The following is a 27,609-nucleotide window of genomic DNA, read 5'->3' on the forward strand; positions in this document are numbered from 1 at the left end:
ATCAGCACAGGAAAAGACGTTCAGCATCATCAGCCAGGAGGGGAACGCGAGTCTGACGCCGAGTGCTGACCGGTGTGCAGGGACTGGACGCCGGCGCCGTGCCCTTGGAAACGCAGGACAGCGCAGCCGCGCTGGGAACGGGTGGCACTTCCCTGTGGGGTTGAACTGACACTACATACAACCCAGAGACCCCACTCTTGGGTGTTCACTCTAGAGAAACAAAAACTTGAGTCCAAATGAAAACTGTACGCAAATATTCATAGCTGCCCTACTTACAATCACCAAAAACCGAAACACAAGTGCCTCTCACCAGGTGACCTGGGAGACAGACTGCGACATATCCATGCCATGGAATGCTGTCCAGCAATACGAAAGGGGGAAACTGACACATCCAGCAACTGGGATGGACCTCAAGGTATCACGCTGAGTGAAGGAATCCGGTTTCAGAATAGTATATGCGAGTATGTACAATTCCATTTATATGACATTCTTGAAAAGACAAAAGTATAATGCTAAAAATTTGTGGTTGCCAGGGGTTAGGGGGGTGAGGGTGTGACAGTAATGGGTTGGCCCTGAGGAGTTTTCTGGGGTGATGAAACTATTCTATCCTGACTGTAGTGGTGGTTACATGAACCTATACATGCATTCAAACTTCAAAACCAAACCAAAACAGAGCAATTAAAAAATTTTAACTTAAAAAAATTTAAAAAATTAAAAAAAACTAATCCATACTTCTGTTTTAAATTGTTAGTAAACTGTAACAGAAGGAAATTTTTTGACTTGGTATATGGGCTTTGATCAAAACCCCACAACAATCACACTTAAGACAGTAAAATGTCCCCACTGAAATCAGAAAGGAACAGCCTTGCTTGCGTCACTGTTAACACTCTTCCAGATGTGCCAGCAGCATGAGAAGACCACAAAAGAGAGGAGCGGACAAGCATCGGACGCAGGCTTCAGCGTCTGCTGCTGAGGTGATCATCTGCACAGAAATCCAAGAAAACCCACTGCACAGCTCTGATCACGCCAGACCCAGCACAAAACTGACGGGGCTCTCTCCACGATGACCACACGGCCCAGGAGCCACGGCCCTCCACCTCCCTATAGGAAAAATACACGACAGAAACCAGGGCGACGTTCCATGGATGCTGAGGGGGCACGGCAAGCAGGTGGTTATCCTGGGAGGGTGCGGACTGGGTGAGCAAGGGTTGAGTGCAGACACGAGTGCATACCTGAGTGTGTGTGTACACACGTGTGTGACGCATGGTCTGTGTGTGCATGTGGTGAGTGAATACATGTGTGCCTGTGGTGTGTGTATGGCCATGCGGTATGCACACATGTGGAGTGTGCTGTGTGCATGGTATATACATGTGTGTGGTGCATGCACGCATATGTGTGCATGTGGCATGTGTGCACATGTGTGTGGCATGTGCATGTGCATGCTCCTAAATGAAGGTGAGGCTGTCCAAGTGGTCTGTACAACTGTGTCATTTCCATTACACTGTATTACCTGAACAATCAATCTTATGCTCTTACAAATATTTTAAATAATACATTTCCAGGTTTTTAGTTAAGTTTTTCTTTTGCTTTTATTACAAGCATATAATATTAATTGGCAAAACACTGAATACAAGCTTCACTATCATAAAATCAAAACATTTAAGCAATATTCCAAAAAAGATTTTAGACAAAAACTAGTCACCAATAGTACAAAAATTACACACCAACACAAAGCATAAAAAATGTAAACTTTCAAAATAAACAGTCAAAAATATGTATCTGCATTATCACTTCCATAAACCATGATAACCTTCATCTGTTTGCGTTTGCTGATAATAAAGGCTTTAGTGGTTGATCTACTGTCCCTTAACCTACATCACTTTCGTTTGGGGAAAAATGTGTTTCTGACGTTCAGTTAAGTTACTGGAACAGATGTTTGCACTACAGCTACACACACGTCTCAGGGACACTCAAACTTCAGTCCATTCTTCAGACATGCTCTCGGCTACGACTGAGTCACCCCTGACAGTGCTGAAGACGGCTCCGGCCACTCAGCACGTCCCCCAAACAGGAGGCCCGGGAAGCCGACCCTGTTCCCTGCCTGGCCGGGGACACGGTATTGTAAAGATTATGGAATAATTTTAAGGGTGGTTTTCTAATCTACTTATTCCCATTTATTTACTTAGTTTATTTAAATATCAAGGCAGAGAAATACATTTGTTTATCATGTTAAGGTCACGTGTGATGTGGTGGAGCTTAAACGATTTCCTGAGGAAACAGAGAAACTGGATTTTTTGTGATTGAGCTATCTGCATTAAATTTACTTTCAATGTTTTGACAGCAGAGTCAGTATTCATGTACAATGTAGACATCAGCTGCCTAGTCAAATCATTGTAAAATGCTGTCCGTGTACTTTCAGGAAAACACCACTGAATGTACGAAGACTGGAACACCACGGGTGGCACCCAAGGCCAGTGTCTGATGGTTGGCAGGGCTGGTGGGGTAGCACCGTCCACTTACTGTCTGAGGCTGTGGGGTCCCAGCCCCCGGGGCAGCTTGGCTGCAGGCACACGGGGTCTGAGGGATCAGAACCCAGGCAGGACCATGGTGGCCCCACAGGGTGGCCTCGGGGCAACCTAGGACAGTGCCACCAACATCACTGCCGGCCACCTGCCTGGACACTCAGTTTTAAATATTGCTGACAGGTATCCACACACACACGCACACAATCTCAATAACAGCATTCTTATAACAACAAAAAAAGAAAAACCAAATAGCTGAATGTACATATTTGAAATGCCACCTATACTGCTCCTCAATTTAGCAGAACAGATGCTACATTACAATTTGAACAGATGTCTCGTAAAATGCATGTTGGAACCTATTGCACAAAAGCATAAGAAATGCTCTTCATCCACATAAAACAAAAACATACAAATTAATGGCTACTCAAAGTAAAAGAAGCTTGCAGAACATCTCACAATTTCATTTTATATGCCTGTAAATAAAGCTGGACCACGGAGACCAACAGATGGGAAAATATGACAGAAGGCTTAAAATAGAATAAATAATTTTATAAAGTTAGGTTTTCTTTTTTTAACCCCCCAAATCTTAAATTCAATATTATATATTCTATCTGAATTTTCCATTTTCATGAAAACTGTATCTAGTGAGACCCTACGCTGGGTATCCAGTCCCACTGCTGCTGAGGAAGGTGCACTAAGGTAACTTAACAGCACTTGTTCTACCAGCATAAATAGTTGTGGAAACCACTTCACAGTAACTCCATCTGTTAAAAATCCTTACTAGGATCCAATCACTAACTGATCCTGGCTTTCATGCTGGAAAAAATAATAGTCAGCCTTTGATGTTACATGAGAGCTTAACAGAAATTAAACGAGCCCACCGGGAGCTTCCACCTGACGGCAGGTCTTTAAACTACGTAAGGCTACGAAGTCAGACCAGAGAGGCCGGTCACCAGGGAAACTGTCCTGTAGTGAAGACAGTCTGATGAGATTTTAGAAAAATAGGTACTTTTGCTGCTGAGGTTTCATCAGGTTAAGACGACTACAAAAGCAGGACTACTGAAGAACGGGCAGGCCCAGCAGACGCTCACACTGGCTTCGACTCGCCCCACCTCTCTGTGTATTTAAATGTGTCAACTTAGCACCATAGCAAAGTCAAGTGGTTTCAAAGATAGCTGCAAAGTTACAAATATAGATTATGAGATTCTTACAGCAAAATTAAATTTAATCTGAACTGTGAATTCATTTTGAATTTGGAGACTCATATAACTGTTTAATCCTTCTTTAGTTTCACCACACAGGAAAGTACCTGGGCTCTGACGCTACTGGGAACTGCACCGTGGGGACAGGTGGCTTTGCGGGACGCTTGGGCAGCGTGTTCTGAGGTAGACAGGCACCACTGAGCGCAGGCAGCGTCTGCTGGCAGCCGTCGTCCGGCAGCTCTGAAGGTGACAGGAGCCGCGGCTTGTGAGCAGCAGCTCAGCAGTCCTGGGAGCTCGCGGGCTTCAGTAGAGAGGTGAGTGTGACCCGTTCCTGACCAAGGACTTGTGTTTGTGTTTACGTTCTAAAAAGGCCTGACATTAAAACCACCTGGGTTGAATCAACGTGACTGTCTCCTCCTCGCTAAGACTGGGTCTCGTCAGTGGCTGCTTCTGACACTTTGCATTTACGAAGCAGGAAGCAGAAAAAACAAAACGGAATGTCCATGAGCCCAATGACAACTTTCAACACAAATTCAAGGAAAGAGTCTTGTCACTAAGGTGAAACGCTTCATGGAAAACCTGTGTGGTGGCTGGTCACCCCCTAGGACCCCCAGAGACGGGACGACCACAGGGGTCACCGGGACGTCTCGGGAGGGACAGAGGACCGGGAGGGGCCCGAGAGCTCGACAAGGACAGAACGGAAGGGCCAGGCAGAGGTCACGGCAGCGGCCCCACCTCAGAGGGACAGACGCTAGCGCGCTGGCCAAGCCCTCGTCTCCCTTCCGCAGACATACTGCCACCGGGGAGGAGGGGGCCGCAGCCGTGCTCCTGTGAGGGAAACGCCTCTCGTCCAGAGCAGCCGCCGGTGGCCCTCTCGGCCTCCAGAGCAGCGGCCGCGTGAGCGCAGCGTGACGGCAGCGACCCGCTGGGGGCCCTCCTGGGACCCCAAGCCTCCGCAGCGGACCTCCCACAGGCCGCCAGCGCCTCACAAACACCACCGCCCCTTGCAGCAAGATGACGGGAAGGCACGTCAAATGACGGCACGGGACAATTTGTGTCCCTTTCAGTAAGAGTAACCCGTGGAAACAAGGACTCCCCCACGGAGCAGCGTGGAGCTGGCCCGGCGCCCCTGCGGGGTCCTGCCACGTGCCGCAGGGACGGCGCCCCACTGCGCCCGCAGCCCGGGACGGCGGCACACGGCGGACAGCCAGGGCAGCCACTGTCCCCGTGTCCTACAGGGTGGAAGCTAAACAGCACGGCTAGGCCGGTGTGAATGGAAACCTTTGGGTGCACTTTTAAATGAAACTTTATCAGCGCTGAGTCTTCAGGAAGCCAAAGGCAACATAAACAGCGTCATTCACCAGGAAAAGACATTTTTTCAATAACTTAGGAAGGATTCAATAAAATACACGTATCTCTGAGGCTTATCAAGAAACTAATCCATGAACTGAACTGAAACGAACTCAGATTTCAAGACCTGGACAGCAGGCAAGGGCGGCTCGCGTCGGAGGCGGCTGTCCCGGCAGGCGGCGACGTTCGGGGCTGACGGGGACCGCAGCAGGATCGCCGGGCCGCTGCGCGGGCTGTGAAGTGTTTCCATCCTGTGTAAACGCGGTGCTGGTAGTGTCTCGATGAGTGTGGATTCTCGCATACAAAAGTTATAAATATCTCTATTCAGAAATCTGGTCCACACCACACCCAGGGGCCACCTGTGCGGCCGCCGGGGCTGCGCGGCGCCGCTCACAGCAGGTCCATCTTGGGTCTGTAGTGCAGCAGCAGAGGCGCCTTCTGGAAGACAAAAGAACACGCAGAACCCCTCAGTGGGGAGGCGGCGGCAGAGGCAGATGGCACCAGCGCGTCTGGAAGGTAGTGTCCGCAATGCTGTGCCTGAAACCTCCCGGTCCTGGCGACGTGGAGGCGGGTGGGCCTGAGGCTGAAACAGCCCCGTCCCCTCGGTCCCAGGTCACCCGCGGCTGCCAGTCTGGCGCCTGCCAGTCCACCTGCTCCTCCCTCTTCTTCTCCCTCCAACCCTCTGGCCCGGCCTCTCGGGGGCTCTGGCCCCTGCTGGGGCTGCTGTCTGGCTCCCGCTTCTCCCCAGGCAGCAGCTCCCGCCGGAGTGGGGAGCAACCACTGGCCAGCCCTGGAAATGGGATTCCACATCAGGTCCCCGCTTCAGAAAGAGGCGCCAAAAGGCCTGAGGGTCCACTGACTGCCACGGTCACTGCCCCCCACCCACTGCAGAGCCCAGCACTCTGTCCCGCAGGCGCCTGGCCTCCAGCACCTCAGGCGGGGAGGTGTGTGAAGACCAGGCACCCGTGGGAGCCTGGCTGGCGGCTGGCAGCTCTTGCCTGGGGACTCAGCCTTGCGTGGGCCAAGCTAACTCTGAGGTCAGCAATTCTGGAAAGACCATTCCTGTGTTTCACAACACTCTCTGGGACTGAATCACCACTTTAACCTCTTAGATGAAAGACACACAGGAAAGGGCTGCGTTTGCAGCAGACTCTGGAAATCATGTGGAACCCATCACTACGAAGCAGCGAGACTCACCTTGAACCTCCACCTCGTGACGACCACGAACTTGAGTGTGTGGTCCTTGCCCAGGATCTCCTCGTTGCATAAGATGTCCAGCTGTGGGAGAGAAGCTGCGGTCAGGGCACACGGACGCGGTGCTCAGCATGGACACGCAACCACTCAAACCCTGGCCATGCTGGCGCTGCTGCCAATCAGCCAGTTTGAAAGAGCAAAACCTGATGTGCCTTTGAAGCACTGACCCCTGCCAACCATGCAGCGATGAACGTCTACGGAAATGCACTTTGGCTCATTTTTTCACTTATCCTTGCCTCATGCCAACAAGGACACTTGGAGCAACATACGAGCTATGACGTGTCAGAAACAAGCCTGTTGAAGGATCAGCCTTCCTTCATAGGGTGGCAGACACAGGCAGGGCCAGTCGAAGCCCGAGATGCAGGTCCAACTGCCCCACACGTGGTTGGGGGTGCCCAGCCGCATGTGCTGTCCCCGCCACGCTCCTCCCTCCTGGGTCACACCAGGGTCACCGTCATGGCACCCGCTGAGACACAGGGACACATGGTTTGCATGGGAGCTGCCAGCCCCAAGGGCCTAAGGATCGTGAACGGCTGTCAGCTGCGGAACTGGGTGCTTCCTACCTGGGACAGTGTAGGAGCCTGGGAGCACCTGAGACATTCCCCGCCCCACACCCACACACTCCACCTTCCCACCCCTCATGGGGCTGCTTCCACCCAGAGATCACCCTGTCCCCTGGCAGTGCCCACCTCTTGGTCAAGCTTGTCCCTCTCAAAATAGTGGAAAAAATTTAATAGGCTTCCTGGTCTTTTAAAAAAAAAATTAAATAGACTTTTTGAGAGCAGTTTTAAGTTCACATCAAAACCGAGCAGCAGGTACAGGGTTCCCGCACACCCCGACCCCCACGCACACAGCCGCCCCACTGGAACACCCTCGAGCGCTACAGCTGAGGAACCCACATCAGCACATGGCCATTGCCCAGAGCCCACAGTCAACATCAGAGCCCACTCCTGGGCTGGACATTTTGTGGGTGTGCATAGATGGCCAGTGACATGTGTCCACCATGACAGTGTCACACAGACGAGTGCCACTGCCCTGAAATTCCTCTTGCTCACCTACACATCCCTCCGTCCCCTGACCCTGGCCACCCCTCACTGTTCGCGTTTCCACAGTTCTGCCTTTTCCAGAATGTCCTGCACCAGGAACCGTGCGCTGTGCAGCCTCCTGACTGGCCTCTCACTCAGCAGCCCGACCCACGGTCCTCCGTGTGCTCTCACGGCTTGGATGCACGTTTCTACTTAGCTCTGAACAACACCCCGTTGTCTGGATGGGCCACGGCCTGTCTATCTGTTCACCCACTGAAGGGCATCTCGGTTGCTTCCACGAACTGGCAATTATGAATAAGGTTGCTTTAAACACACGTGTGCAGGTTTTTGTGTGGACATGTCTTCAGCTCCTCAGGATAAATGCCAGGGAGCACATCTGCTGGATTACACAGAAAGACTGTTTAGTTTTGTCAGAAACCACCGAACTGCCTTCCACGCGCATCCCAGCAGCAGAAGCGGGAGCTCCTGTGGCTCTACGCCAGCATCTTGTGCCACCAGCACTCTGAATTTTGGCCATTTTAACAGGTGTGCACTGGTGTCTCACTGTCGGACAGTCTTTCAAACTTCTCCCTCGGGGCAGAGAGAGAAGGGCCCCCTATCTGCATGAGTGGCCAGGCCTTGGGGCCGCCCATGAGAAGCATGGTCAGCCCAGCAGCAAGCTGCCCGGGCAATGGCCGAGGCACAGGAGAGCAACTCTGAGGACAGCAGGAGATAGTCGGCATCTGAGGCCCCCTTGCGCCACACCTCCAGTGGCCCATGCTGTCCTCAGCAACCTTCCACATGAGTGGCTTTTCCACCCTCGTGAGCCTGCTCACGTCCACGCTCTGCCTTCTGCACCGGGGCTGTGTGCCCCAGAATGCAGGCCCAGCTGACCCTGGCAAGGCAATAGTGTCCTCATCCTGTGGTGAGTCCCGGGGACCCTCAAATCCTCCATCCCGCTGCTGCCCAGAATCTGCAAAGGTGGCACACGTCTGTAGGGCACCTCAGGGATGGCACAGGGCTCTGAGACGCACCTTGAGACTCACCCCATGCTGCCATCTGCCATCTGGAGCACTCAAGAGCTGGTCACCCCCTGGTGCAGGAAAACCTCACATCCCTTCCTCTAGTGGTTTCTGCACAGGAAATGTCCCTGCTCCTGGGAAAGGCCAACCTCTCTCACTGATGCCCGTCCCTTGCAAGGGTGTCTTGAGCTTCTCTCCCCCTCGCAGGGAACCAAAGCACCCCACTGTCCCACGTCCCCAGCCAGAACCACTTCTCTCCCTTCTCTCAGCTCAGCTGTGTCCAACCTCTGTCTGAGGTGGGCTCCAACCTGCAGTCATTCCTTATTCTTCCCCCATCCACAACCCCCCCAAACCCACCACCACATTGTTTTGACTTTCTCTGTTTTAGCCTCCAGAGACTGTCATCGAAACTACCACAAACAAGGCAGCTTAAAACAAAAGGAAATTTAATCTCTTGGTCTGTGGCCCAGAAGCCTGAAATCCCTCCAAATGCTCAGGAGAGTGTTATACCAGAGCCCTGCAGACGGCCACACCTCCAGCAGCCCATGCGTCCTAGGCATAGAGAACAGAGGTTTACTTCCTCACACTTCTGGAGGCGGGAATGAGTGAGCCCACCCTGCAAGCCCTTTGAGTAATGGCATTAATCCACCGATGAGGACAGAACCCTCTCGACCTAACACCCCTGGAAGGCCCTGCCTCCCAACGCTGCCGTACTGGGATCACGTCTCCAAACCACACGTTTTGGGGGACAGACTCAGAGCAGAGCAGGCAGGGTCCCTCCTGGCCTCTCCTGGCTGTGGTGGTCCGGGGTTCCTGGGCTCCTGGCTGCCCCTCCAGTCCTGTCTCTTCTTCATGCTCTCGCGTCTGGGCCTCAGATCCTCCTCTGCCTCCTCCTTGTGAGAACTCTTGTCACAGGATTTAGGGTCCATCCAGAATATGCAGGATGGTCTTGTCTCAAGATCTTTAACTTAATTACATCTGCAAAGATCCTTTTTCCAAATAAGGTCATGTTCATGGGTTCTGGGGTCAGGTATGGGTTTGTCTTTTGAGGCCACTGTTCAACCCACAGCTCTCTCCAGAACACATCCAGGTCTGTGCACTTTTCCACCATCTCTGCCACCACCTGGTCCTTCTCCCCGGGATGCCTGCCACCGGCCTCTCCTGCCTCCATCTCTATAACCACAGTGTTTTCTACAAAGCCCAAGAGATCTTCTAAAACTGCACCTCAAGCTGCGCACCCCTGCGCAAGGCCACTGCCACTGCCCGAGCTCTCGTGCCCACGCTGCTCTCCAGTCCCCAGCCCTCCCACACAACGAACGTCATGGGTTTTACTTTATCCTCAGTACAGAGGGTCCTGGCTTGCAATTTTCAACTTCATGATGCTGTGGAGGTGGCACATGTTCCTTGGAGACCAGACCTTGCATTCCCTCAAAACTGTTCTGTTTCTCACTTTCAGTGCAGTTTTCAATAAATTACATGAGATGTTCAACACCTCATTATAAAACAGGCTTTGCGTTAGATGCTGACCAACTGCAGGCTCAGGTAAGTGTCTGCGCGCGTTTTAGGTGGGCTCAGTAGGTGAGGAGTATTAAATGCATTTTCGATTTACAATGGGTTCACGGGATGCAGCCCCACTGCAAGCGAGTCGAGGAGCATCTGTGCTGAGCACAACTTGAACGCATCTCACCGATCTTTCCGCCCACCCACTCGTTCACCGCTTCCCTCGATCCCCATCCACTGAAGTTAAAGAACAGAATTCCCCTCTGCGACGAAAACCTCTGCCCTATTTTAAAAGGATCTCGCTGGCCACCCCGCCCAATCCTCTTTTCTGCTAACGGTGGGCCCTGCGTCCCCAGTCTCTGGGCTTTTCAGTCCTCACTTGCTGCCTCCTGTCACGTTACCTGGTGGGGCAGGCAAAGCAGAGTGAGTTTTTCTGATTAAAATCTCCCAAGTTGTGAGAAAAGCCCAAAGCATTTTATTTTATTTTATTTTTTCCGTGTCCGGCAACGGATCGCAACCCTCAGTGTTGCCCCCGTACCGGACCGGGGACCGGCAACGGGATCGCAAGCCTCGGTGTTGCTCCCGCGCCTCGCTCAGCCAGCGAGCGGGAACCGGTCTGTATGTGGGATCCGAACCCTCGGGCGGGAGCGCCGCCGCGCTTCCCAAGCGGCGCACTATCCAGTGCGCCACCGGGCCGGCCCCCAAAGCATTTTAGAAGCATCGCTTTCACCAATAAGAAACGGCTCATCACAGTGGTGCTTACGGTTCGGCCGTTACCTCGTTGAAGGACGACAGGTTGAGCTTTTTGGCGATGAACTTCTTCAGGTGCAGGACGGTGGCCTGGGCCGAGCAGCGGATCCACTTCCGCTTCAGCCCCCGCAGCTTGCTGCTGTTACACTCCAGACAGATGCTCACCTTCGAGAGAAAGCACACATGAGCCGGACTCGTCAGGAGGGACCTCACCGGGCTGTTCTTTGGAGACTTTCTCAGATATCCATTAATTCCTAATCTAGGAATGCCGACCTTTCTGAAATCACAAATCTGTGTTGTCCTCAACACGAGAAAAATAACTTTACTTCCATCATTTTACACATACTATCCTAAAATCTGTTTATCAACTGCTTGCCACTTTGTGAATTATAATCTAACCCCATTAAGTCTGTTTCATTTACACAGTTATTCAGTGAATCCACAGCAGGTGCTGAGTCCTTGGTCTCTGAATTGAACCTGTCCTGAGAGCTCCAGCCAGTGGTGTACAAGCAGTCACCCCACATCTCGCAAGGAGTCATGGAAAGACACATGGCAAACGGTGGCAGGCATCCCTGACCCTGCACCAATGCATCAAGGAAGGTTTTATGAAGGACGTGGCACTGCATGGGGCCCCTAGGAAGACAGCAAATGCACCCGAGAAGAAAAGAGCATTCCTGGCAGAGGAAAAGCCAGGAATGAGCAAAATCACAAAGCATGACAGTCCCTGGTTACACTGCAGATGGTCAACAGTTCGGTGTGACCAGAGCACAGGGCATGTGGCAGGGGACCCGCAAGAGTGCCCAGTAGATGCAAAAGGACATCTGCTAAGGGGGGACAGACCCAGGCACCAAGGACCACTGAGAAAGCCCACCAGAGACACCAACGGCAGGGGTCACGGTGAGCAGTTTTCCAGGAGTGGCTCCGGCGGACAGCATGACTGAGCGCTGAGAATTCAGGTGAAAGAATTAACAAAGGAATCGACTGAAATATGTACATCTAAAATCACAAGAGATACAAAAGAAGGAATTAAAATATAAGACACCATGAGTGAGGAACAGCCAGCTATAAAAGATAACCAAATTTAACTTCTAAAAATAAAAAACAACATTCAAACTAAAAACTCAACGAATGGCTGAGACACTGATTAGCCCCAAGGATCATGGAATAATCTGAAAGACCATTTGGAGAAGTAGAGAGACCAATTAAAATAATAAAACAAGAAAAGCTAGGAGAGACAAGGTAGAAGATCTCACAACAGGTAACGGAGCTCAGAGGGAGAGAACAGAGAACCAGGGAATGACGACTAAGGGTTCCCCCAAACAATCAAACACGTAAATCCTCATATTCGGGAAGCAAAGTAACCCAATATAAAATAAAGAAAAAGAAACGTACACCTGGACATGCAGAAATACCCGAGGTCACACAATTCGGGCGGACTCTGCACAAAGCAGGGTCAGCCACCCAGCGGCGACTCTGCACGGTGGCGGCCGACCCAGAAGACAAAGCGCCACCCTGCAGCGCGGACGGAACACAGACCCATTCCACAGAAACGAAGCCACTGACGGGGGACCGTGAGGAGATGGTGAGTCCAGCAAGGCAGACCCGAGTCTGAGGACGCGGGAGACAAGGCAGTAGGCACGACCTGACTAAGACAGCAGGAGCAGGACGGACAACGTGCAAACCAGCAGACGCAAAGAAGGGAATAGGGAAAACTTACTAATTCAGAAGACAGGAAAGGGGAAAGTGAAGAAATACAAATGACAAGTGAAAAACAAAGCAGACATCAACTCAAACTTACCAATATTCGTGGGAAATGTAGAATAACTTGTTAAAGAAATTTGATTTGATTTTCAAAAAAATCTAGGTCTGGGCTGGCCCCGTGGCTCACTCGGTAGAGTGCGGTGCTGACAACACCAAGGCCACGGGTTCGGATCCCATATAGGGATGGCCGGTTTGCTCACTGGCTGAGCGTGGTGCTGACAACACCAAGTCAAGGGTTAAGATCCCCTTGCCGGTCATCTTTAAAAAAAAAAAAAAAAATCTAGGTCTGTGGTGTAAAATGTCACATTTAGGAAAGACGTTTAAAAAATTGAAATACCAGGTAAATACTAACCAAAAGAAAGCTCCCATGGCTAGATTAGTATCAGACAAAGCAGACTTTAAGAAATAAAGCTTAAGGAGAAAACATTCCATAAGGGTGAGAAACATTTTAAAACTTGAATGCATTAGTAACACACTTACATTGACAGAACGACATGATAAGAAACAGCAAAATCCACAGTCACGCTGGGGGCTTTGCGTTTCTCTCAGTGGGTGACAGCGGGGTCCCGCCCTCCCCAGCAGACACCTTCCCAGGAGACGCCTGAGCAGGGCCGTGCAGACCACATGAAGCCAGGTGAGGAATCACTGGTCTGCAACATGCAGGTCTGCGGCAGCACCGGCGGGAGAGCCCCATGCCCACCAGGAAGGCACTCAGGCACAGACCTCCCCACCCCCCAGGGCAGCAGAGACCCCAGGGCACCGTCCTGGAGCCCTCAGGCTCTGCCGCCCCAGGAAACCAGAGGCACAGGCTCTCTTCTTGTGTCAGAAAAGGGGGAAATAAAGTATGTTCATTTTTGCTGGGATTTGCATGCGTACAGGAAGCAGTCACAAAGTGGTTCTCAACACAGAGGCTGGGGCAGTGACAAGGACAGCGAAATTTAGACCTTCTATATAACACTAATCTTTGGACTATATGAATGTGTTATCTGCTTAAACACACTAAACTACGGACATGATTGTAATTTTTTAGCAAGTTTATCAAGGTATACTTTATATGCACCTCTTTTTAAGTATACAATTCAATAATTTTCAGTGAATTTAGAGCGGTGCATCTGTCCCCACAGCGCCCGACCACCCCGACAGCCCCACCGGCCTACAGCTGGGCTGTGGCCACAGTCCTTCGCACTGGCTCCCTCACGTAGCACGAGACTCCGAGGCGCGTCTCCACCGCGGCAGCCTCCGCGGCTCGCTCCTTTCTCACCGCTGACTAGTTTTCACTGTGTGCACGTGTCAGGTTTTGTTTATTGATTCCTCAGCCGATGAACATTTGGGCTGTTCTAGGTTCGGCTGCTACCAACAATGGTGCTATGCGCGCTTGTGTAACCATCTTTGTGTGGACCTATGTTTCCACTTCTCTTGGGTAGACATGCAGAAGTAGAATTGCTGGGCTGTATGGTAAATTTAAATTTAACTCTTTAAGATAGCGCCAAACTATTTCCCAAAGTGGCTGCACTATTTTGAATTCCCACCAGTGGCACGTGAGGGTTCCCACTTGTCCAGGTCCCTGTCACTACTTGTTACTGTTTTTTTGGATAGTGGCTGTCCTAGCAGGCATGAGGTGCTATACTGTGGTGGTTTTGATCTACACTTCCCTAATGACTGGTGATGCTGAGTGTCTTTTCATGTGACTATTGACCATGTGTGTGTTGTCTTTGGTGAAATGTCGACTCAAGTCTTCTACCTATTTCTTATTTGGGTATAAGAGTTATATATTCTGGATACAAATTCTTTATCACAAATATGACTTGCAGACATTTTATCCCAGTCCGAGGCTTATCCTTCCACTTTCTTAACAGTATCTTCTGAAGGGCAGCAATAGATCAAGTCGGTTCGTTGTTTCCTTTGCTGGATTGTGCTTCTGGTGTTGAATATGAGAACCCAAGGCCCGAGGTCCTAAAGAGCTTCTCCCATGTCTTCTTGAAAAAGTTTTATAGTTTTAGCTCTTAAAATTTGACTTAATTTTTGCACAGATGCTCCTCAACTTATGATGAGGTTATATCCCAATAAATCAAATCCACTGTAGGTTCAAAATATCGTTAAGTCAAAAATGCATTTAACGGGCCGGCCCGGTGGTGCACTGGAGAGTGCGCTGCTTGGGAACACGGCGGCGCTCCAGCCGAGAGTTCGGATCCCATGTGGAGACCGGTTCCCACTCACTGGCTGAGCGCGGTGCGGGCGCGACACCAAGGGTTGCGATCCCGTTACCGGTCAGTAAAAAAGACAAAAAGGAAAAAAAAATGCATTTAACACACCCAACTTACTGAACGTGGGGGTAGCCTAGCCTGCCTTACACATGCTCAGAACACTTACCTGACCCTGCAGTTGGGCAACGTGAACCTCCAACACAAGGCCTACAGTGCTGAGTATCTCATATGATTTACTGAATACTGTACTAAATGTGAAAAACTGAGCCATGCTTGAAGTGCGGTTTCTATTGGACACACATCGCTTTCACACCATCATAAAGTAAAAAAATTGTTAAGTGGGTAAGTCTGTACGTGAAATGAGACATAAATCCATCTGCTTGGGGACGTCCAACTGTCCCAGCACCATTTGCTGAAAACCAATTGACCATAACCCTAAAGGTTTATTTGTAGACTCCAGAGTTTATCCCACTGAGTTATCAGTCTGTCTTCATGCCTGTAACACAATATCTTGATTACTGTAGCTGTATAGTAAGTTTCGATGTTTAGAATTTTCAATGCGTACTTTTAAAAATGACCCAATAACAAAACAAACAACCAAATTAAAAAATGGGCAAAGGACTTGAATAGACATTTCTCCAAAGAAGATACACAGAAGGCCAATAAATACATGAAAAGATGCTCAACATCACTAGTCATTAGGGACATGCAGATCAAAACCACGATGAGATAGCACCCTACACCCACTAGGATGGCTACTATAAAAAAACAGAAAGTAACGAGGGCTGGTGAGGACGCGGAAAGACAGGAGCACTCGTTCACGGATGGGAGTGCCAAGTGGTGCGGCCGCTGCAGAGAACAGGATGCGATAAATATCCTCCAGATAAACATCCCCAAAAACAAACAACATAAAACACCATATGACCCAGCAATTCCACTTCTGGGTATATACACAAAAGAACTGACAGCAGGGTCTTCAGGAGATGTTCGCACACCCACGGGCACAGCATCACTCACAACAGCCAGGAGGTGGAAGTGGCCCAAGTGTCCGTCGACAGGCGAACGGATAAACAGAAGGTTGAGGACATTATGCCAATTGAAATAAGCCAGTCACGAGACAAATACTGTCTGTTTCCACCTTTGTAAGGTTCCTAGAATAGTCAAAACCACAGAGGTAGAAAAGTAGAAGACTGGCTGCCAGGGCAGAGAGGAGTCAGGGCTCAGAGTGGGCACAGAGCTTCAGCTTGAGAGGACGGAGAGTTAGGGAGACGGGCAGCGGCGGTGGCTGCACCACGTGAACACGACACACTCAGCACACTGAATTGTGTACCTAAAAACTGTCAAGACAGCAACTTTTATATTTTCTGTATTTTAATATGATAAAAAAATTGGGGGGAAAACCCACGGGTCAAAAAAAAATCATATTGAGAATTTAAAATTATTTAGAACCAAATCGTACAGCCAGAAACTACATGCATGTCCAACTCAAGAGGCTGGAGAAGGGACAGAGGAGCAGGAGAGCAGCGGCTGAGCAGGACACGCCCCGTCCCGCAGAGAGTGTGAGAAGACAGGAGACAGGGACGGCGCCCAGAACAGAACTGGACCAACAGCTGCAGACGTGGTGACGGTCAAGAAGCAGACACAAGAGCTCTGGGGACCATTTTATGCAAAAGAAGTTTACAACTTAAGTCCAAGTAGAGAATTTCCTAAAAAAGATAAGAAACATAAATGAACTAAAGGAGATAAAGAGAAAAAAAGATACAGAAGATCTGTGTATAGTTAAAATTAATCAAGATCTGGTGGTTTTACAGACAGTTTTACTAACATTCAATAAACTGACGGTCCCAATCTCATGCACATTCTTCCAGACAATAGAAATGTGGAATTCTCCAGCTGCAAGACTTGCATGCCTTTGGTAGCAAAGCTACACAGACACACGTGAAGACAGGAAAAGTACAGGCCAACCTCAGCCTGAACACACACGCACAGTTCTCAGTGAACATTAGCCAGCCAGATGCAGAGCGTACTTTTAAAACCATGATCTGGGCCGGCCCGGTGGCACACTGCTACAGTGCGCCACTTGGGAGTGCGGCGGCGCTCCCGCCGAGGGTTCGGATCCCACATACAGACCGGTTCCCGCTTGCTGGCTGAGCGAGGTGCGGGAGCAACACCGAGGGTTGCGATCCCGTTGCCGGTCCCGGTCCGGTACGGGCGCGACACTGAGGGTTGCGATCCGTTGCCGGACACAAAAAAAGACAAAAAAAAAACCCATGATCTAATTCAGTTTACCCCAGCGTGCAAGGGCAGCTTCACAATGGAAAAACACACCCACGCAGTTACTACGTTCACACCTTGAAGGGAAGCAATCAAGTGACTGCATCAACAGATGACAAAAAAGCATCTGATGAGACCCAACACCCGTTCTCAGAAGAACTCTCAGCAAACTAGAAATGGGAGGGAAGCCTCAGACATGGTGAGGATACGGACACCTCTGCAGGGACACGTGCCACGGGGTGGAAGTGCCAGTCCACACCCCCAGTCCTGGGTCTGGGCCACAAGGTGAAAAGACAGAGCCATAGGAGGCTCACAGGGATGAGGCCCAGTGCCCTCCCGTGCTACGCCATCGTTGCTCTGGTGTGTGAGGTGGCTCTGTCTCGCTTAGCTTTGCAGGACAGAGGACAGGGCAGGGCCATCACGGTGGCAGCATCCAGTGGGTCACTGACATGAGTCCTTTCTCCACCCAGGTGTTGCTGCCCAGACCCCCCAGCTAGGTGCACATGGGGAAGGGGGCTGGAGCCACCCCAGGTAGTGTCATCCACAATAGGACCATCTCCCGTCACAGCCTGCGAGGGCACGCTTGCCCACAGGATACACAGGGAAAGGGAAGCTGTGGCTTCTCGTGTCCTTATCACAGAGGCCTTGGATTTATGTGTCCACTTGAGTGCTCCCAGCCCAGAAGCAGTTCACCAGTCAGGGGTCACTTTTACAGTACACGGGCGCCTGGCCACATGACTGTCCATGACACACCCATAGGCAAATGGCACAGGCAGAAGGAACATGCACTCACCGTGCCCGAGAAAAGACCACGCTGCGGCTGACCCATCTACCCACACCTAGAAAGTCCACAGGAACTTACAAATGAAAAAAGCCCTAGTGTGAGTTCACCACGCCCTCTAAATAGACAATCTTTATACAGAAGTTGGCTGGCTTCCTGAAACTCAGCAGCAATTAGGGGATGCAATTTTTAACGATCACGTCTGCAGTGGGGACAGGTGGTGCCCAGGAACATCAGGTACCCAATGACGCATGAGAGTTGCGAGGACAGCTGCGGAGGTGTCCACCGATGGGAGGCTACTACACAGGCGGGAAGCAACACCCATCACAGAGGGAAGACTCGGTCTCACCAGGACATTACTTTTCCCCAATTAATCTATGCATTTATTCAGTGTTTTTGTAATAAAGGCTCTATCTATGCTGCTCAGCTCACTATAAAATTTTTTTTTGGAAGAGCAAAAGGCCACAGTTAATCAAGGCAATTTTGATGAAGAAAAACGAGGGGATGCATGCCCTACCAGAAATCACAACTTAATGTGACAAATAATTAAATAACTGCAATTCAGTAGATTATTAGTGATTTTGGCACAAGGGGAGACAATAGACCAGAAGACCAGAAGGAACCTGAGCGAGCATGGAACTTTGACTAGGATGAGGACCCACTGTCCAGGTGAGGACCCGCTGGCCAGGTGAGGACCCCGCTGGCCAGGTGAGGACCCTGCTGTCCAGGTGAGGACCCGCTGGCCAGGTGAGGACCCCGCTGGCCAGGTGAGGACCCTGCTGTCCAGGTGAGGACCCGCTGGCCAGGTGAGGACCCCGCTGGCCAGGTGAGAACCCCGCTGGCCAGGTGAGGACCCCGCTGGCCAGGTGAGGACCCTGCTGTCCAGGTGAGGACCCTGCTGTCCAGGTGAGCAGGGCCCTGAACAACTGCTGACAAGTTTACTGGTCAATCCATGAGCAGGATGAACTAGGCCTCTTCCCCCCCAGTCCTATACACTGAGTCTACTGCAGTGGCTTACAACCTAATTGTAAAAAGCAAAACTTTTAAATATTTTACAAGAAAATGTAGACAAATGAATTTCTTAGGATACCAAAGAAAATACTGCTACATTTAATTACATCAAATTTTAAAATTGTGAATAATGATGGAGCCACGAAGAAAGCAGACAGCCACGGAACGGAAGGTGGCGATGCAGCGTGCACTGTGAAAGGGCAGGCGCTCCTGACCTCAGTTAGGGAAGCCAGCTGCCCCATACAGAAATGGCAGAGAACATAAGCAAGCAGCTTATAGAACAGACAGCCCAGACAGGCTACCCCCGCTGGACATCTGAGAACGCTCTTCCTGACTGAAAAGGTAACACGGTGAGACCACAGCCTCTTTGGAAAGGAGCGTCAGTTAGAACGCCACTCATCAAAGTCTGCGCAGCGTAGCCCAGAGCACAGAAGACACACAGACTTGCGTGTGTGGACAGACTGAGGACACATGAACAGAGGTTGTAACTCAAGAAGCCAGAAAACATCAAAACACATGCTTTCGGAAAATGAAATACTCGATCAATTAAAAACAAAAAAAGTGGTTTTTTAAAAGCAACTGGTAAAATAGACAAATATTTGGCATGTTTGGGATAAAAAGGAAAAGGCAAATTAGTAACAACAAACACTGAAAAAATTAACTGCAGAGGAGAATATCTACATAGTTTCCCACCAACCCACAGAAAGCTGCACCAGAGGACGACGCCCTAGGCCTTGCGACGGGCACTCACCCACCCGGACCTCTAGCCCACCTAGGCTGGCCCCAGATATGCATGCGGTGAGATCCCAGGTGGGCCTCAACAGCTGTTCTAAGTATCCCCAACCCGAGAGAGGCGGGGTGCACGGGTCAACAGGAGACTTAAGAGGCGTGACTCTGGGAGGGGTCTTCCAAGCCACCAACAGACAATGCCTCGGTCACTCAAACCATCGGAGCCCAGGAACGGCGGGAGGAAAGCACAGATGACTCAGAGAAGAAAAGGCGATTCCGCTTACTGCACCTGGGGTGCCCCCGACTTCAAGTCCCGCATTTCCGCAGACACGTTTCTGCTTCTGTAAGACTCACTGAAGTGTATAAAGTAAAACTTCTTCCCCAGCATCTCTGTGTTCATTTAGTTTCTCGTTTTCCATCTGGTACTACAGTGAATGCCATGTACATGGATCCCCAGCGTGACGCTTTTACTCCCCTCCTGACACACACAGCCCTGGGTGCCACCTCTTCTGCATGGCACTCGTGCACCCACAGAAATGCACCCGGCGGAAAAGGCACCGGTTATCAGCGGTGGAACCCCGGAGTGGGGCTGCAGAGCCACCCGAGGGGGTCTGCGGCCCTGTGCGTCTCAGGGGTCCTACATGAGTGCACGTGCCTTTGGTAACCAGAGAAGGAAAGAAAAACGCCGCGAGGCGCCAAGAGGGAGGCGACCGAGCCGCACGGGCGGCTGGGGCTCTGTGCAAGGGCTGCGGGTGCCAGCGCAGAGCGAGGCATCTCTAGGGCCCACCTGCTCGTCGCTCCTGTGGTAGTCGTTGTCCTCCTCCTGCTTCTCCTCAGCCGCCTCTTTGTGCGCGCTGTCGTCCGCTTTGGTTTCACCTTTCAGCACAAGCAGAAAACGCGTTGTGAAATCCAAAACCCCACAGCACACTCGAAATGCTGTCAATGACGCACTCTCTCGGGGACTTTGCCCCAAGAGGAGCACAGCAAGGGTCAAAAGGAGCTGCTCCAGGAGCGTCCCTGAGCGCGGGGCGCAGAGGATAAGGACGGCAGGTGAGACCTCTGGAAGGACACACGCCTCCCCGCCGGCTCGACATGCACACACCTGCCTCCCTTATGACACAGCCTGACTCCTAGAACCTCATTATCCTAACACAACTGTTAAAGTTAAAGCTCCACCTTAAGTGAAACGGGACAAGGTTCCGTGATTCCCAGACACATTTCCTAATTTCCTCCCGTGGCCCTGCTCTCCCAGCCCACGATGCCGTCAGGGACCACAGAGGTCCAGAGCGGCAGCCACGGCCCCTCAGCTGTCCTCAGGTTGTTAGGAGCACACAGGGAGGTCTGGAAATGTCTTAGAAATATCTGTGGTCCACTAGAAAAATACAATGACCTAAAGGTTTGAATAATTTGTTATGGTATGTACAGATTCTTAAGTATTAAATTTACACAAAAATCAAATTGTTACTTTGCCATTTTACAGTAAAACAAGCAAAGTTAAAAGTCTCAAAAGTCTACCTTCTGCTCCTACTTCTGCAGTTTCTCGGCCCCAGCCTCCAGGCACTCTGTGGGACCCCATCTGCCTGCTGATGACCTCGCCCATCCACGACTCCCTCCTCAGCTCCAGGAGAGATGGACAATGCGTCACATCAGGACCTTCCCACCCACCCATCAGCCCTGTTACTTTCTAGCATAAACTGCCTGAGCACAGGCTCAGCAGGGGAGCTCTGTAAGAAATGGCCTGAGACACAGGATGCCCTGACCTCGGCGCGAGATGCTACTCACCGTTCCGGTGGGGGTCTAAGTGTTGCTTTGCAGAGCACGTCTCCCCCTTGATGTCTCCAGGCACCTCCATGCCCAACTTGTGATAGAATTCCCTCTGTTTTCTCATTTCCGCTATTAAAAATTAACACATAACCTTTAATCTTAAATAGGCATGAATTATATTAAAATTCTGTTCACAAACATCACATGAAGAAAATTATGGACTTGGATCGTGCAGTCTTAAGGCTGCTACTAGCAGAAGGACAATTTGGATTGTAACTGCACCAACGGAGTGCTGCCGCAGCAGGTGCAGGGGGCAACCACCTGTGGGAGGACCTGGCGGAGCTGGGGCAGGCCCTGCAGCGTGTCCTGCAATCACCCGCCACCTGGGCTTTGACGCACGTCAACGGAGGCGCAGCTGTTGCAGCTGACCACGGCGCTCTCTGCTGAGTCGGCATTCTGCGCATCAGGAGCCTGGCTATCCAGACACACTGCATGGTTCTCCCCCCAGCCCAGAGATGCCCCATGGCTCCATCCAGGACCCCAGAAGTGCTCTCACTGGTCTGAGGGTGGGTGAGGCACCAGGAGGACCAGGACAACTGGAAGACAGGCCACGTCTGCCACCGTGGTCAAGAACAGCCCCAGGTGCCTGTGGCCAGCATTCACAGTTCGCAGGAATCCTAGGAAGCAGAAAATGCCAACCCACGGAGGCTTCCTACTGAAGACGGCAACAAGGCACCCTCCCCCTTACTGACAGCGTTGTTCATCTGGACCACCGGCTGAAAAGGCGATCAGCCCCCGTCCTGAGCAGTACAGCACACAGCCCTGCCAGCTGGATCAGGGCAGGCTCCACAAGCACAGGTGCCAACCTGACCCCCTGGGCCAAGCAGCAGGATGAGGCAGGAATCTTATACGTTTCAGGGAAAGGCCCATTCAGTGAGACAAAGGCAGCTACTGGCTGACTTCCAGCTGATGCCCCATGGTGTGACTAAAGCTCACACTCAGGGACACCGGTCACTGCTAGGACCCCACAGCAGGTAACAACAGAAGTCTGAAACTAAGTTGCTCAAACGAATAACCTATGAGTTGCTCTGTGAAAAATAACTCATGTGTAGCTGACCAAGTAATGCTTCATCTGCATGTCTGTCTCCCCTCTAAGCCAGGAGCTCTGAGAGGGCAGGGGCCTGTCCTGGCACCTCCCACTGTCCACAGAAGGGGGGGTCGTGCCTCCAGGACAGGAGAGCTGTATGTGGGTCCACCTCAAGGGAGGCAGAACACTGGAACTAAATGTGGAAATGCCAGCCTCAAGGACAGCTGGGATGGTCTGAGATCTGCTGAGAAAGGAATGTTTCCTTTAATCAATCAATCGATCAATTAATTAAGGCTGTGCTATCAGGGTCTCTGGAAAGGGGCTATGGCCTGAAGGCCACACAGATCAATGCACAAGAGGGAACCCCACCTCCCAGTTGAAAACAACTTGGCTTCAAATACTTGTTTTAATTCTCATTTTCTTTAATCTTCACCCATCAGAATTAAAAAGGACTAAAAATAATAGTGCCCAGTGTCGGTATGTACAGGTATAGGAACATTAATTGGGACAATTTTTCATGAAAGCAACTTGGCAACATATATGAAAAACTTAATCACGGATCCCTAAATTCTATGGCTAGTAATCGATGCTAAGGAAGGGAGACATGAATCCAGATATTCAATGAAGCCCACCCGTATTACTGAAAAAACCAGAAACTTAAATGCTCCACGTCGAACAGTAGGTCCCAGCCCCCGCCACGCACGAGCCGGCCTTCTTGGCCACAGCAGACACTCCTGGACGAGCCACGGCGCCTCAGAATCCTGCTCAGCACTGCGTTCCAGACGCCCACCACCACCTGCTCCTGCCAGAGCTGACAGGCAAGACACCGGGACACAGGCCCTCCTGGGGCGAGGGCAGGGGCCATCTACTCGGTGGAGTACTATGCAGCCATGACAGATGATGACACAGGTCACAGTTGCTGCCATGGTGCAAGCTCCACAATGCACAGTGAAAAGAGATTACGTAACACACATGTCATGTGATCTCAACTTCGTAATAAAAACTGAAAAGTAGCACTGAAATGGCTGAGAGTCTGTCAGTGTAATTATATCAATGAACTGGGAAAGAGAAACCACATGATCATCTCAACAGAAGCAGCAACAGCACCTGACAAAACCCAGTACCCAACCCTGACGAAACTCTCAGCAAACCAGGAGAGGAAACCTTCTCAACCCGAGGATGGGCGTCTGTGAGAAACCCAGAGGGAACAGCCTACTCGGTGGCCAAAGACAGGCTTCCCCGACGTCAGGAGCAAAATCAGGATGTCTGCTCTCGCCGACTTCTGCTTACACCACGGTGGAAGTCCCAGCCCAGGGACAGCGAGGCTTCTGCAAAGGATCAGGTGGCAAACCCCTGAGGTCGTGTGTGCTGAGTGCAAAACTGAGACACTGTGTAGGTATTTACACGGCAGGAGAGGAAAGTTCCACAAGTTATCTTACTGACGAAATTCAAGATACGGGAATGATCACACACAGTGATCAAATATAACTTTTTTATAACACAGGCCTACTAATGAAAAGAACCATCCTTTGGGGGGATCACATTGGTTCAACTGGAGTTAAAACCGTGTGCTCTCTATCATCAGAACTATGCACCTTGACTTGTTGGTGCCCATCTCTGAAATGTCTTGTCACACAGGAGCACTGACGTCGGTGCAGAGGCACAGGATTCTGAGCGCAGCCACCAGAAGGTGCTGATGAAATTCTGCTGGATATGTCGGTCGGACTGTGCCTTTATACACCACTGAACTGCAGATTGATCGCCTCTGACTAAAGGTCAGGTGGACGTGCCTCGCCTGTAGTAAACGGATTTTGAAATAGAGAAATTTCCTTAGTTCCTGCATCGAGGTCCAAAAACCCTGCTGGACCTGTAGCTAGAGCTTGGAAAACACATCTGCCATGACTCTGCGTGGGAACGAAGACCTTGTCTCTCCTTTAACTTCTGACAGCACGGGGTCACAGTGAGGCGGCCTGACACGACTGCATTCCCAGCAACGCTAGCTGTGGTCCAGATGACTTTGCCCCACTGTAACTTTTGCATCTAATGTTGTCTTGCCTTCTAATATTGGGCTGAGCTCATTAGAAAACATCAGCCGGTCTTCAGCGAAAGCTGACTTCCAAAGCCACTCGGTTCCGACATAGTGGGTGAAGTGTCCTTATTCAGAAGACCTTCCATCTCCACCCTTAGCTCAAAACAACAGAAGCAAAAGCAAACGGACACACGCACTCGACCACGGCCAGCCACTGACGTGCTGCAGGGCGGGGAGAGCTGGGCACACGCACTCGACCACGGCCAGCCACTGACGTGCTGCAGGGCGGGGAGAGCTGGGCACACGCACTCGACCACGGCCAGCCACTGACGTGTTGCAGGGCTGGGACAGCTGGGCCATCCAGCTTCTCATCCTGACAGAAATTCACAGAGCTGATGTCGGAAGGGTAGATGAAGTCTACACCGACACTGCGGGACTGACAACACGTCAAAGGTCAAATCTTCCTGCAAAATACCAACTCTGCAAAATGAACACCGCGACGAACACCATGCATTTCCACGAGCTTTTTAAATTTGCCCAATGACGCCGTCTTCTGAGCCACATGTTCCCAGTCCCGCTGGTTGGAAACCACCAAGCAGGTTCCAGTGCAGGCTGCTTGGGTTGCTCGGGTCGACTGTTCTCAGAGGCTAACTCTTCGGTCACCTCAAACAGCACTGACTCTTTGAAGAAGCAACTACTGAGCCTTATTGGTGACACTGAGCCAAGAAAGGCCACTCGAAGCCCTGTGCCTTGTCTTCTAACCGACCACTGGTGCTGCTTCCCACGTCCTCAATCCCCAGCACCTGTTCTTACCTCAAGGCTCATGGTCTTCAACAAGCTCACTTTCTCTGATTTAATGAACAAACGTGATTTAATGAACTCACAACCAATAAACAGCATTATTTGGCTAACAAGTGAGCCAATCAGAATCCTACTTTGCAGCCTCGTCTTCATTTTTCATTTTCGTGAAGAAATTCTCCTGTGATGAGTTATTCGTTTTAAATTTTCAGTTTCTCTTTACACTGTCTTCTTGTGTGTTGGGAATATTGTGACAGGTGTGTAGTCTGGACATGGTGTGCTTGCCAGTCCTCTTGGTGTGACTACCGTGTCAATGCGTGACAAGCACAATGCTCTGCCATCTAGCGATGCTGGTTCAATAGCAAAATAATCCCAACTTCACCGAGGCAAAAAAGTGCAACACTTGAACTCCACTTGTCTCTTCTTCCCTGGTTTCGACCCGAGAAGTGTGCACTGGTAATAAAAAGAATCTCAGGAGTGATAAGGTAAGTGCTCAGAAGGCTGTCAAGTCACAACTGTGTCGCCGAGACTCGTGGTGTGCAGAGAGGTCACTCAAAGCCTGAGCCCGTGCCTGGGTCTGTCCCAAACACTGGACTCTACCATTGGTGGGTGAACACAGAAAACACGTAATGAACCAGCACGCCTGTGTTCCAGTAAATCCTTGTGGACAACGAACTTCCGATTCACACACTTTCACATGTGACAGCATGTTATTTTTCTTTTGATTTTTTTCTACTACTTAAAAATGTAAAAAGCATTCTTGGCTCATGAGCCATAAAAAGACTGGCAGCAGGTCTGATGTGGCTGTGGGCTCTCGTGTGCCAACTCCTGCTCTAGCCAGTGTGACAAGGCAAGAAGAAGAAAGAAGCGTGCAGGTGCAACCCTGCTCCAGAACAGAGATGACACACACATCCACAGACACGTGCAGAAGAACTCTTGCTGTAACTCTGCTTCCAGAACAAACCAAGAGACATATCTGCGGATGTGTGCGGAAGAACACTAGCTACGCCTTGTGTCACAGCAAAGATGAGAGGCATGTTCAGTGCCCATCGGTGAAGGACTGGCACGGGATCAGGTAACAGGAACAGGGCAGGGCCTGCTGACCACGCCCTGTCACGCTGCAGGAAAGATACAGGCTGCTCACAGAATGAAGAAAAAATGGGGAGGTGGTGCCCTGATGTTAAAACATAACTACTCACTAAATCTTATACATAAAGATCTGCTTCTGATAAGACAGGTTTCTTAAAGTTGTGGAAACAAAAAGAAACAGCAAACAACTGAACGGTACCCCACTTCTCACCCCACCTGCACAGGGACAGAAGCACTGTGGTGGGGCCTGGACAGGGCAGTCAGTGAGAGGCTGGGGACCCCGTCAGCATCCTCCTCTCATGAATGAACCTGGACTCTCGAGGTCAACGCTGTCTCACTTCTGCACCTTCACGGTTAAAGTGTGTTCCAGACCATCTGGGGCACCAGGCACAGGGCTTTCCACTGTTAGGACAAGAAAGACAACCAAAGAAACTGCAGACAGCCTTCATCCAGAAAATGGCCACACTGTGAAGGGTTTCAAAGTCAGAGTAATCTTTCCAAAGAGCAACAAATGACTGAATGCAACAAATGAAAGAAACAAAGAAACGAGTATTTGCCCAGACAGAAAACACACTGGTCTGAGAGGAGAGTGTCAGGCTTGCCATGCAGCAGCTGTCAGCCGTGTGCTGCACGCATGGACCTGTGACCACTGAATGTCCCAGCAGCCGCACTGGACAAGGATGAGTGTGTGTGGTGGCGTGGGGAAGGTGGAGGTGCGCAGGACAAACACCTGCTCAGAGCCCTATGACCTCCGTGCCGGCACCTGGACTGCTGCCTGAGCCAGCACTGCCACAGGAGACATCCGTGCTCCGGGGACACCTGGGGCGGCAGGGAAACAGGGTGGCCCCAACACCCTCCTGAACCAGTCGCAGGGGCCAGGCGAGACCACCAGGGTTTGTCAGAGGGCCCAGGCAACAACGTGAAGAGACTTCAAACCGACAACAACCGCAATGCACTGAGAACACGTAGTGGTCTAAACCCACCTGAGAAGCTAGGAAAGCAACATGCTGTTCTGAAGACAGAGGAGGGAAAGTCTCGTGGAATGCGCTGCCTTCCCTGCACAAACGGGACCTCAGGGAACCACACAGAGCGCAGCAGCTTCAAGGAAGTTTCAGCCAATAGGTGAGGAAGAAGTGGTGGGGCTGGAGCCCCAAGCGTGGACCACCCTCAGCTGCTGGGACTACACCTGCTCCAGGAGGAAGACCACCCAGGAGTAGGCCGGCCAAACACACGGACCAGAATCCAAGCTAGATCCCAATGCCCGTCCTGCCAGTTCACAGGAGGTGCAGAGGACACCATGGCATCCTCGGCAAGCCCACACCAGGGGGAGAAAGAGACAGGAGGGCACCTAGAGGGGGCTTTGGACCAGTCCCAAGCATGGACATTGGGATCCTGATAGAAATAAACAAAAACAAAAACCAAAAATTGAAAATCGCTAATTTCTTAGATGGATT

The 27,609-nt window shown here is 50.9% G+C and overlaps 1 protein-coding gene across 2 annotated transcripts in view; it reads right to left on the reverse strand.

Moving 5' to 3' along the window:
- Nucleotides 1-1,563: 1,563 nt before the first annotated feature.
- Nucleotides 1,564-27,609, reverse strand: part of PCGF3 (polycomb group ring finger 3) — a 33,509-nt gene continuing 7,463 nt past the window's right edge. The window contains exons 6-10 of one of the 2 annotated variants that reach the window (XM_008569414.1): nucleotides 21,171-21,281; nucleotides 20,176-20,264; nucleotides 10,656-10,793; nucleotides 6,275-6,355; nucleotides 1,564-5,515 (exon numbers count right to left, since the gene is read on the reverse strand). In XM_008569414.1, coding sequence (XP_008567636.1) covers nucleotides 5,468-5,515; nucleotides 6,275-6,355; nucleotides 10,656-10,793; nucleotides 20,176-20,264; nucleotides 21,171-21,281 — 467 coding nt within the window. In that variant the 3' untranslated portion in view covers nucleotides 1,564-5,467. Of the gene's footprint in view, nucleotides 5,516-6,274; nucleotides 6,356-8,846; nucleotides 8,931-10,655; nucleotides 10,794-20,175; nucleotides 20,265-21,170; nucleotides 21,282-27,609 lie in introns of those variants that run through there. The other variant, XM_008569421.1, reaches the window with a different exon arrangement.

This window comes from Galeopterus variegatus, unplaced genomic scaffold (assembly GCF_000696425.1).
Source record: "Galeopterus variegatus unplaced genomic scaffold, G_variegatus-3.0.2 Scaffold26, whole genome shotgun sequence".
Lineage (NCBI taxonomy): Eukaryota > Metazoa > Chordata > Mammalia > Dermoptera > Cynocephalidae > Galeopterus > Galeopterus variegatus.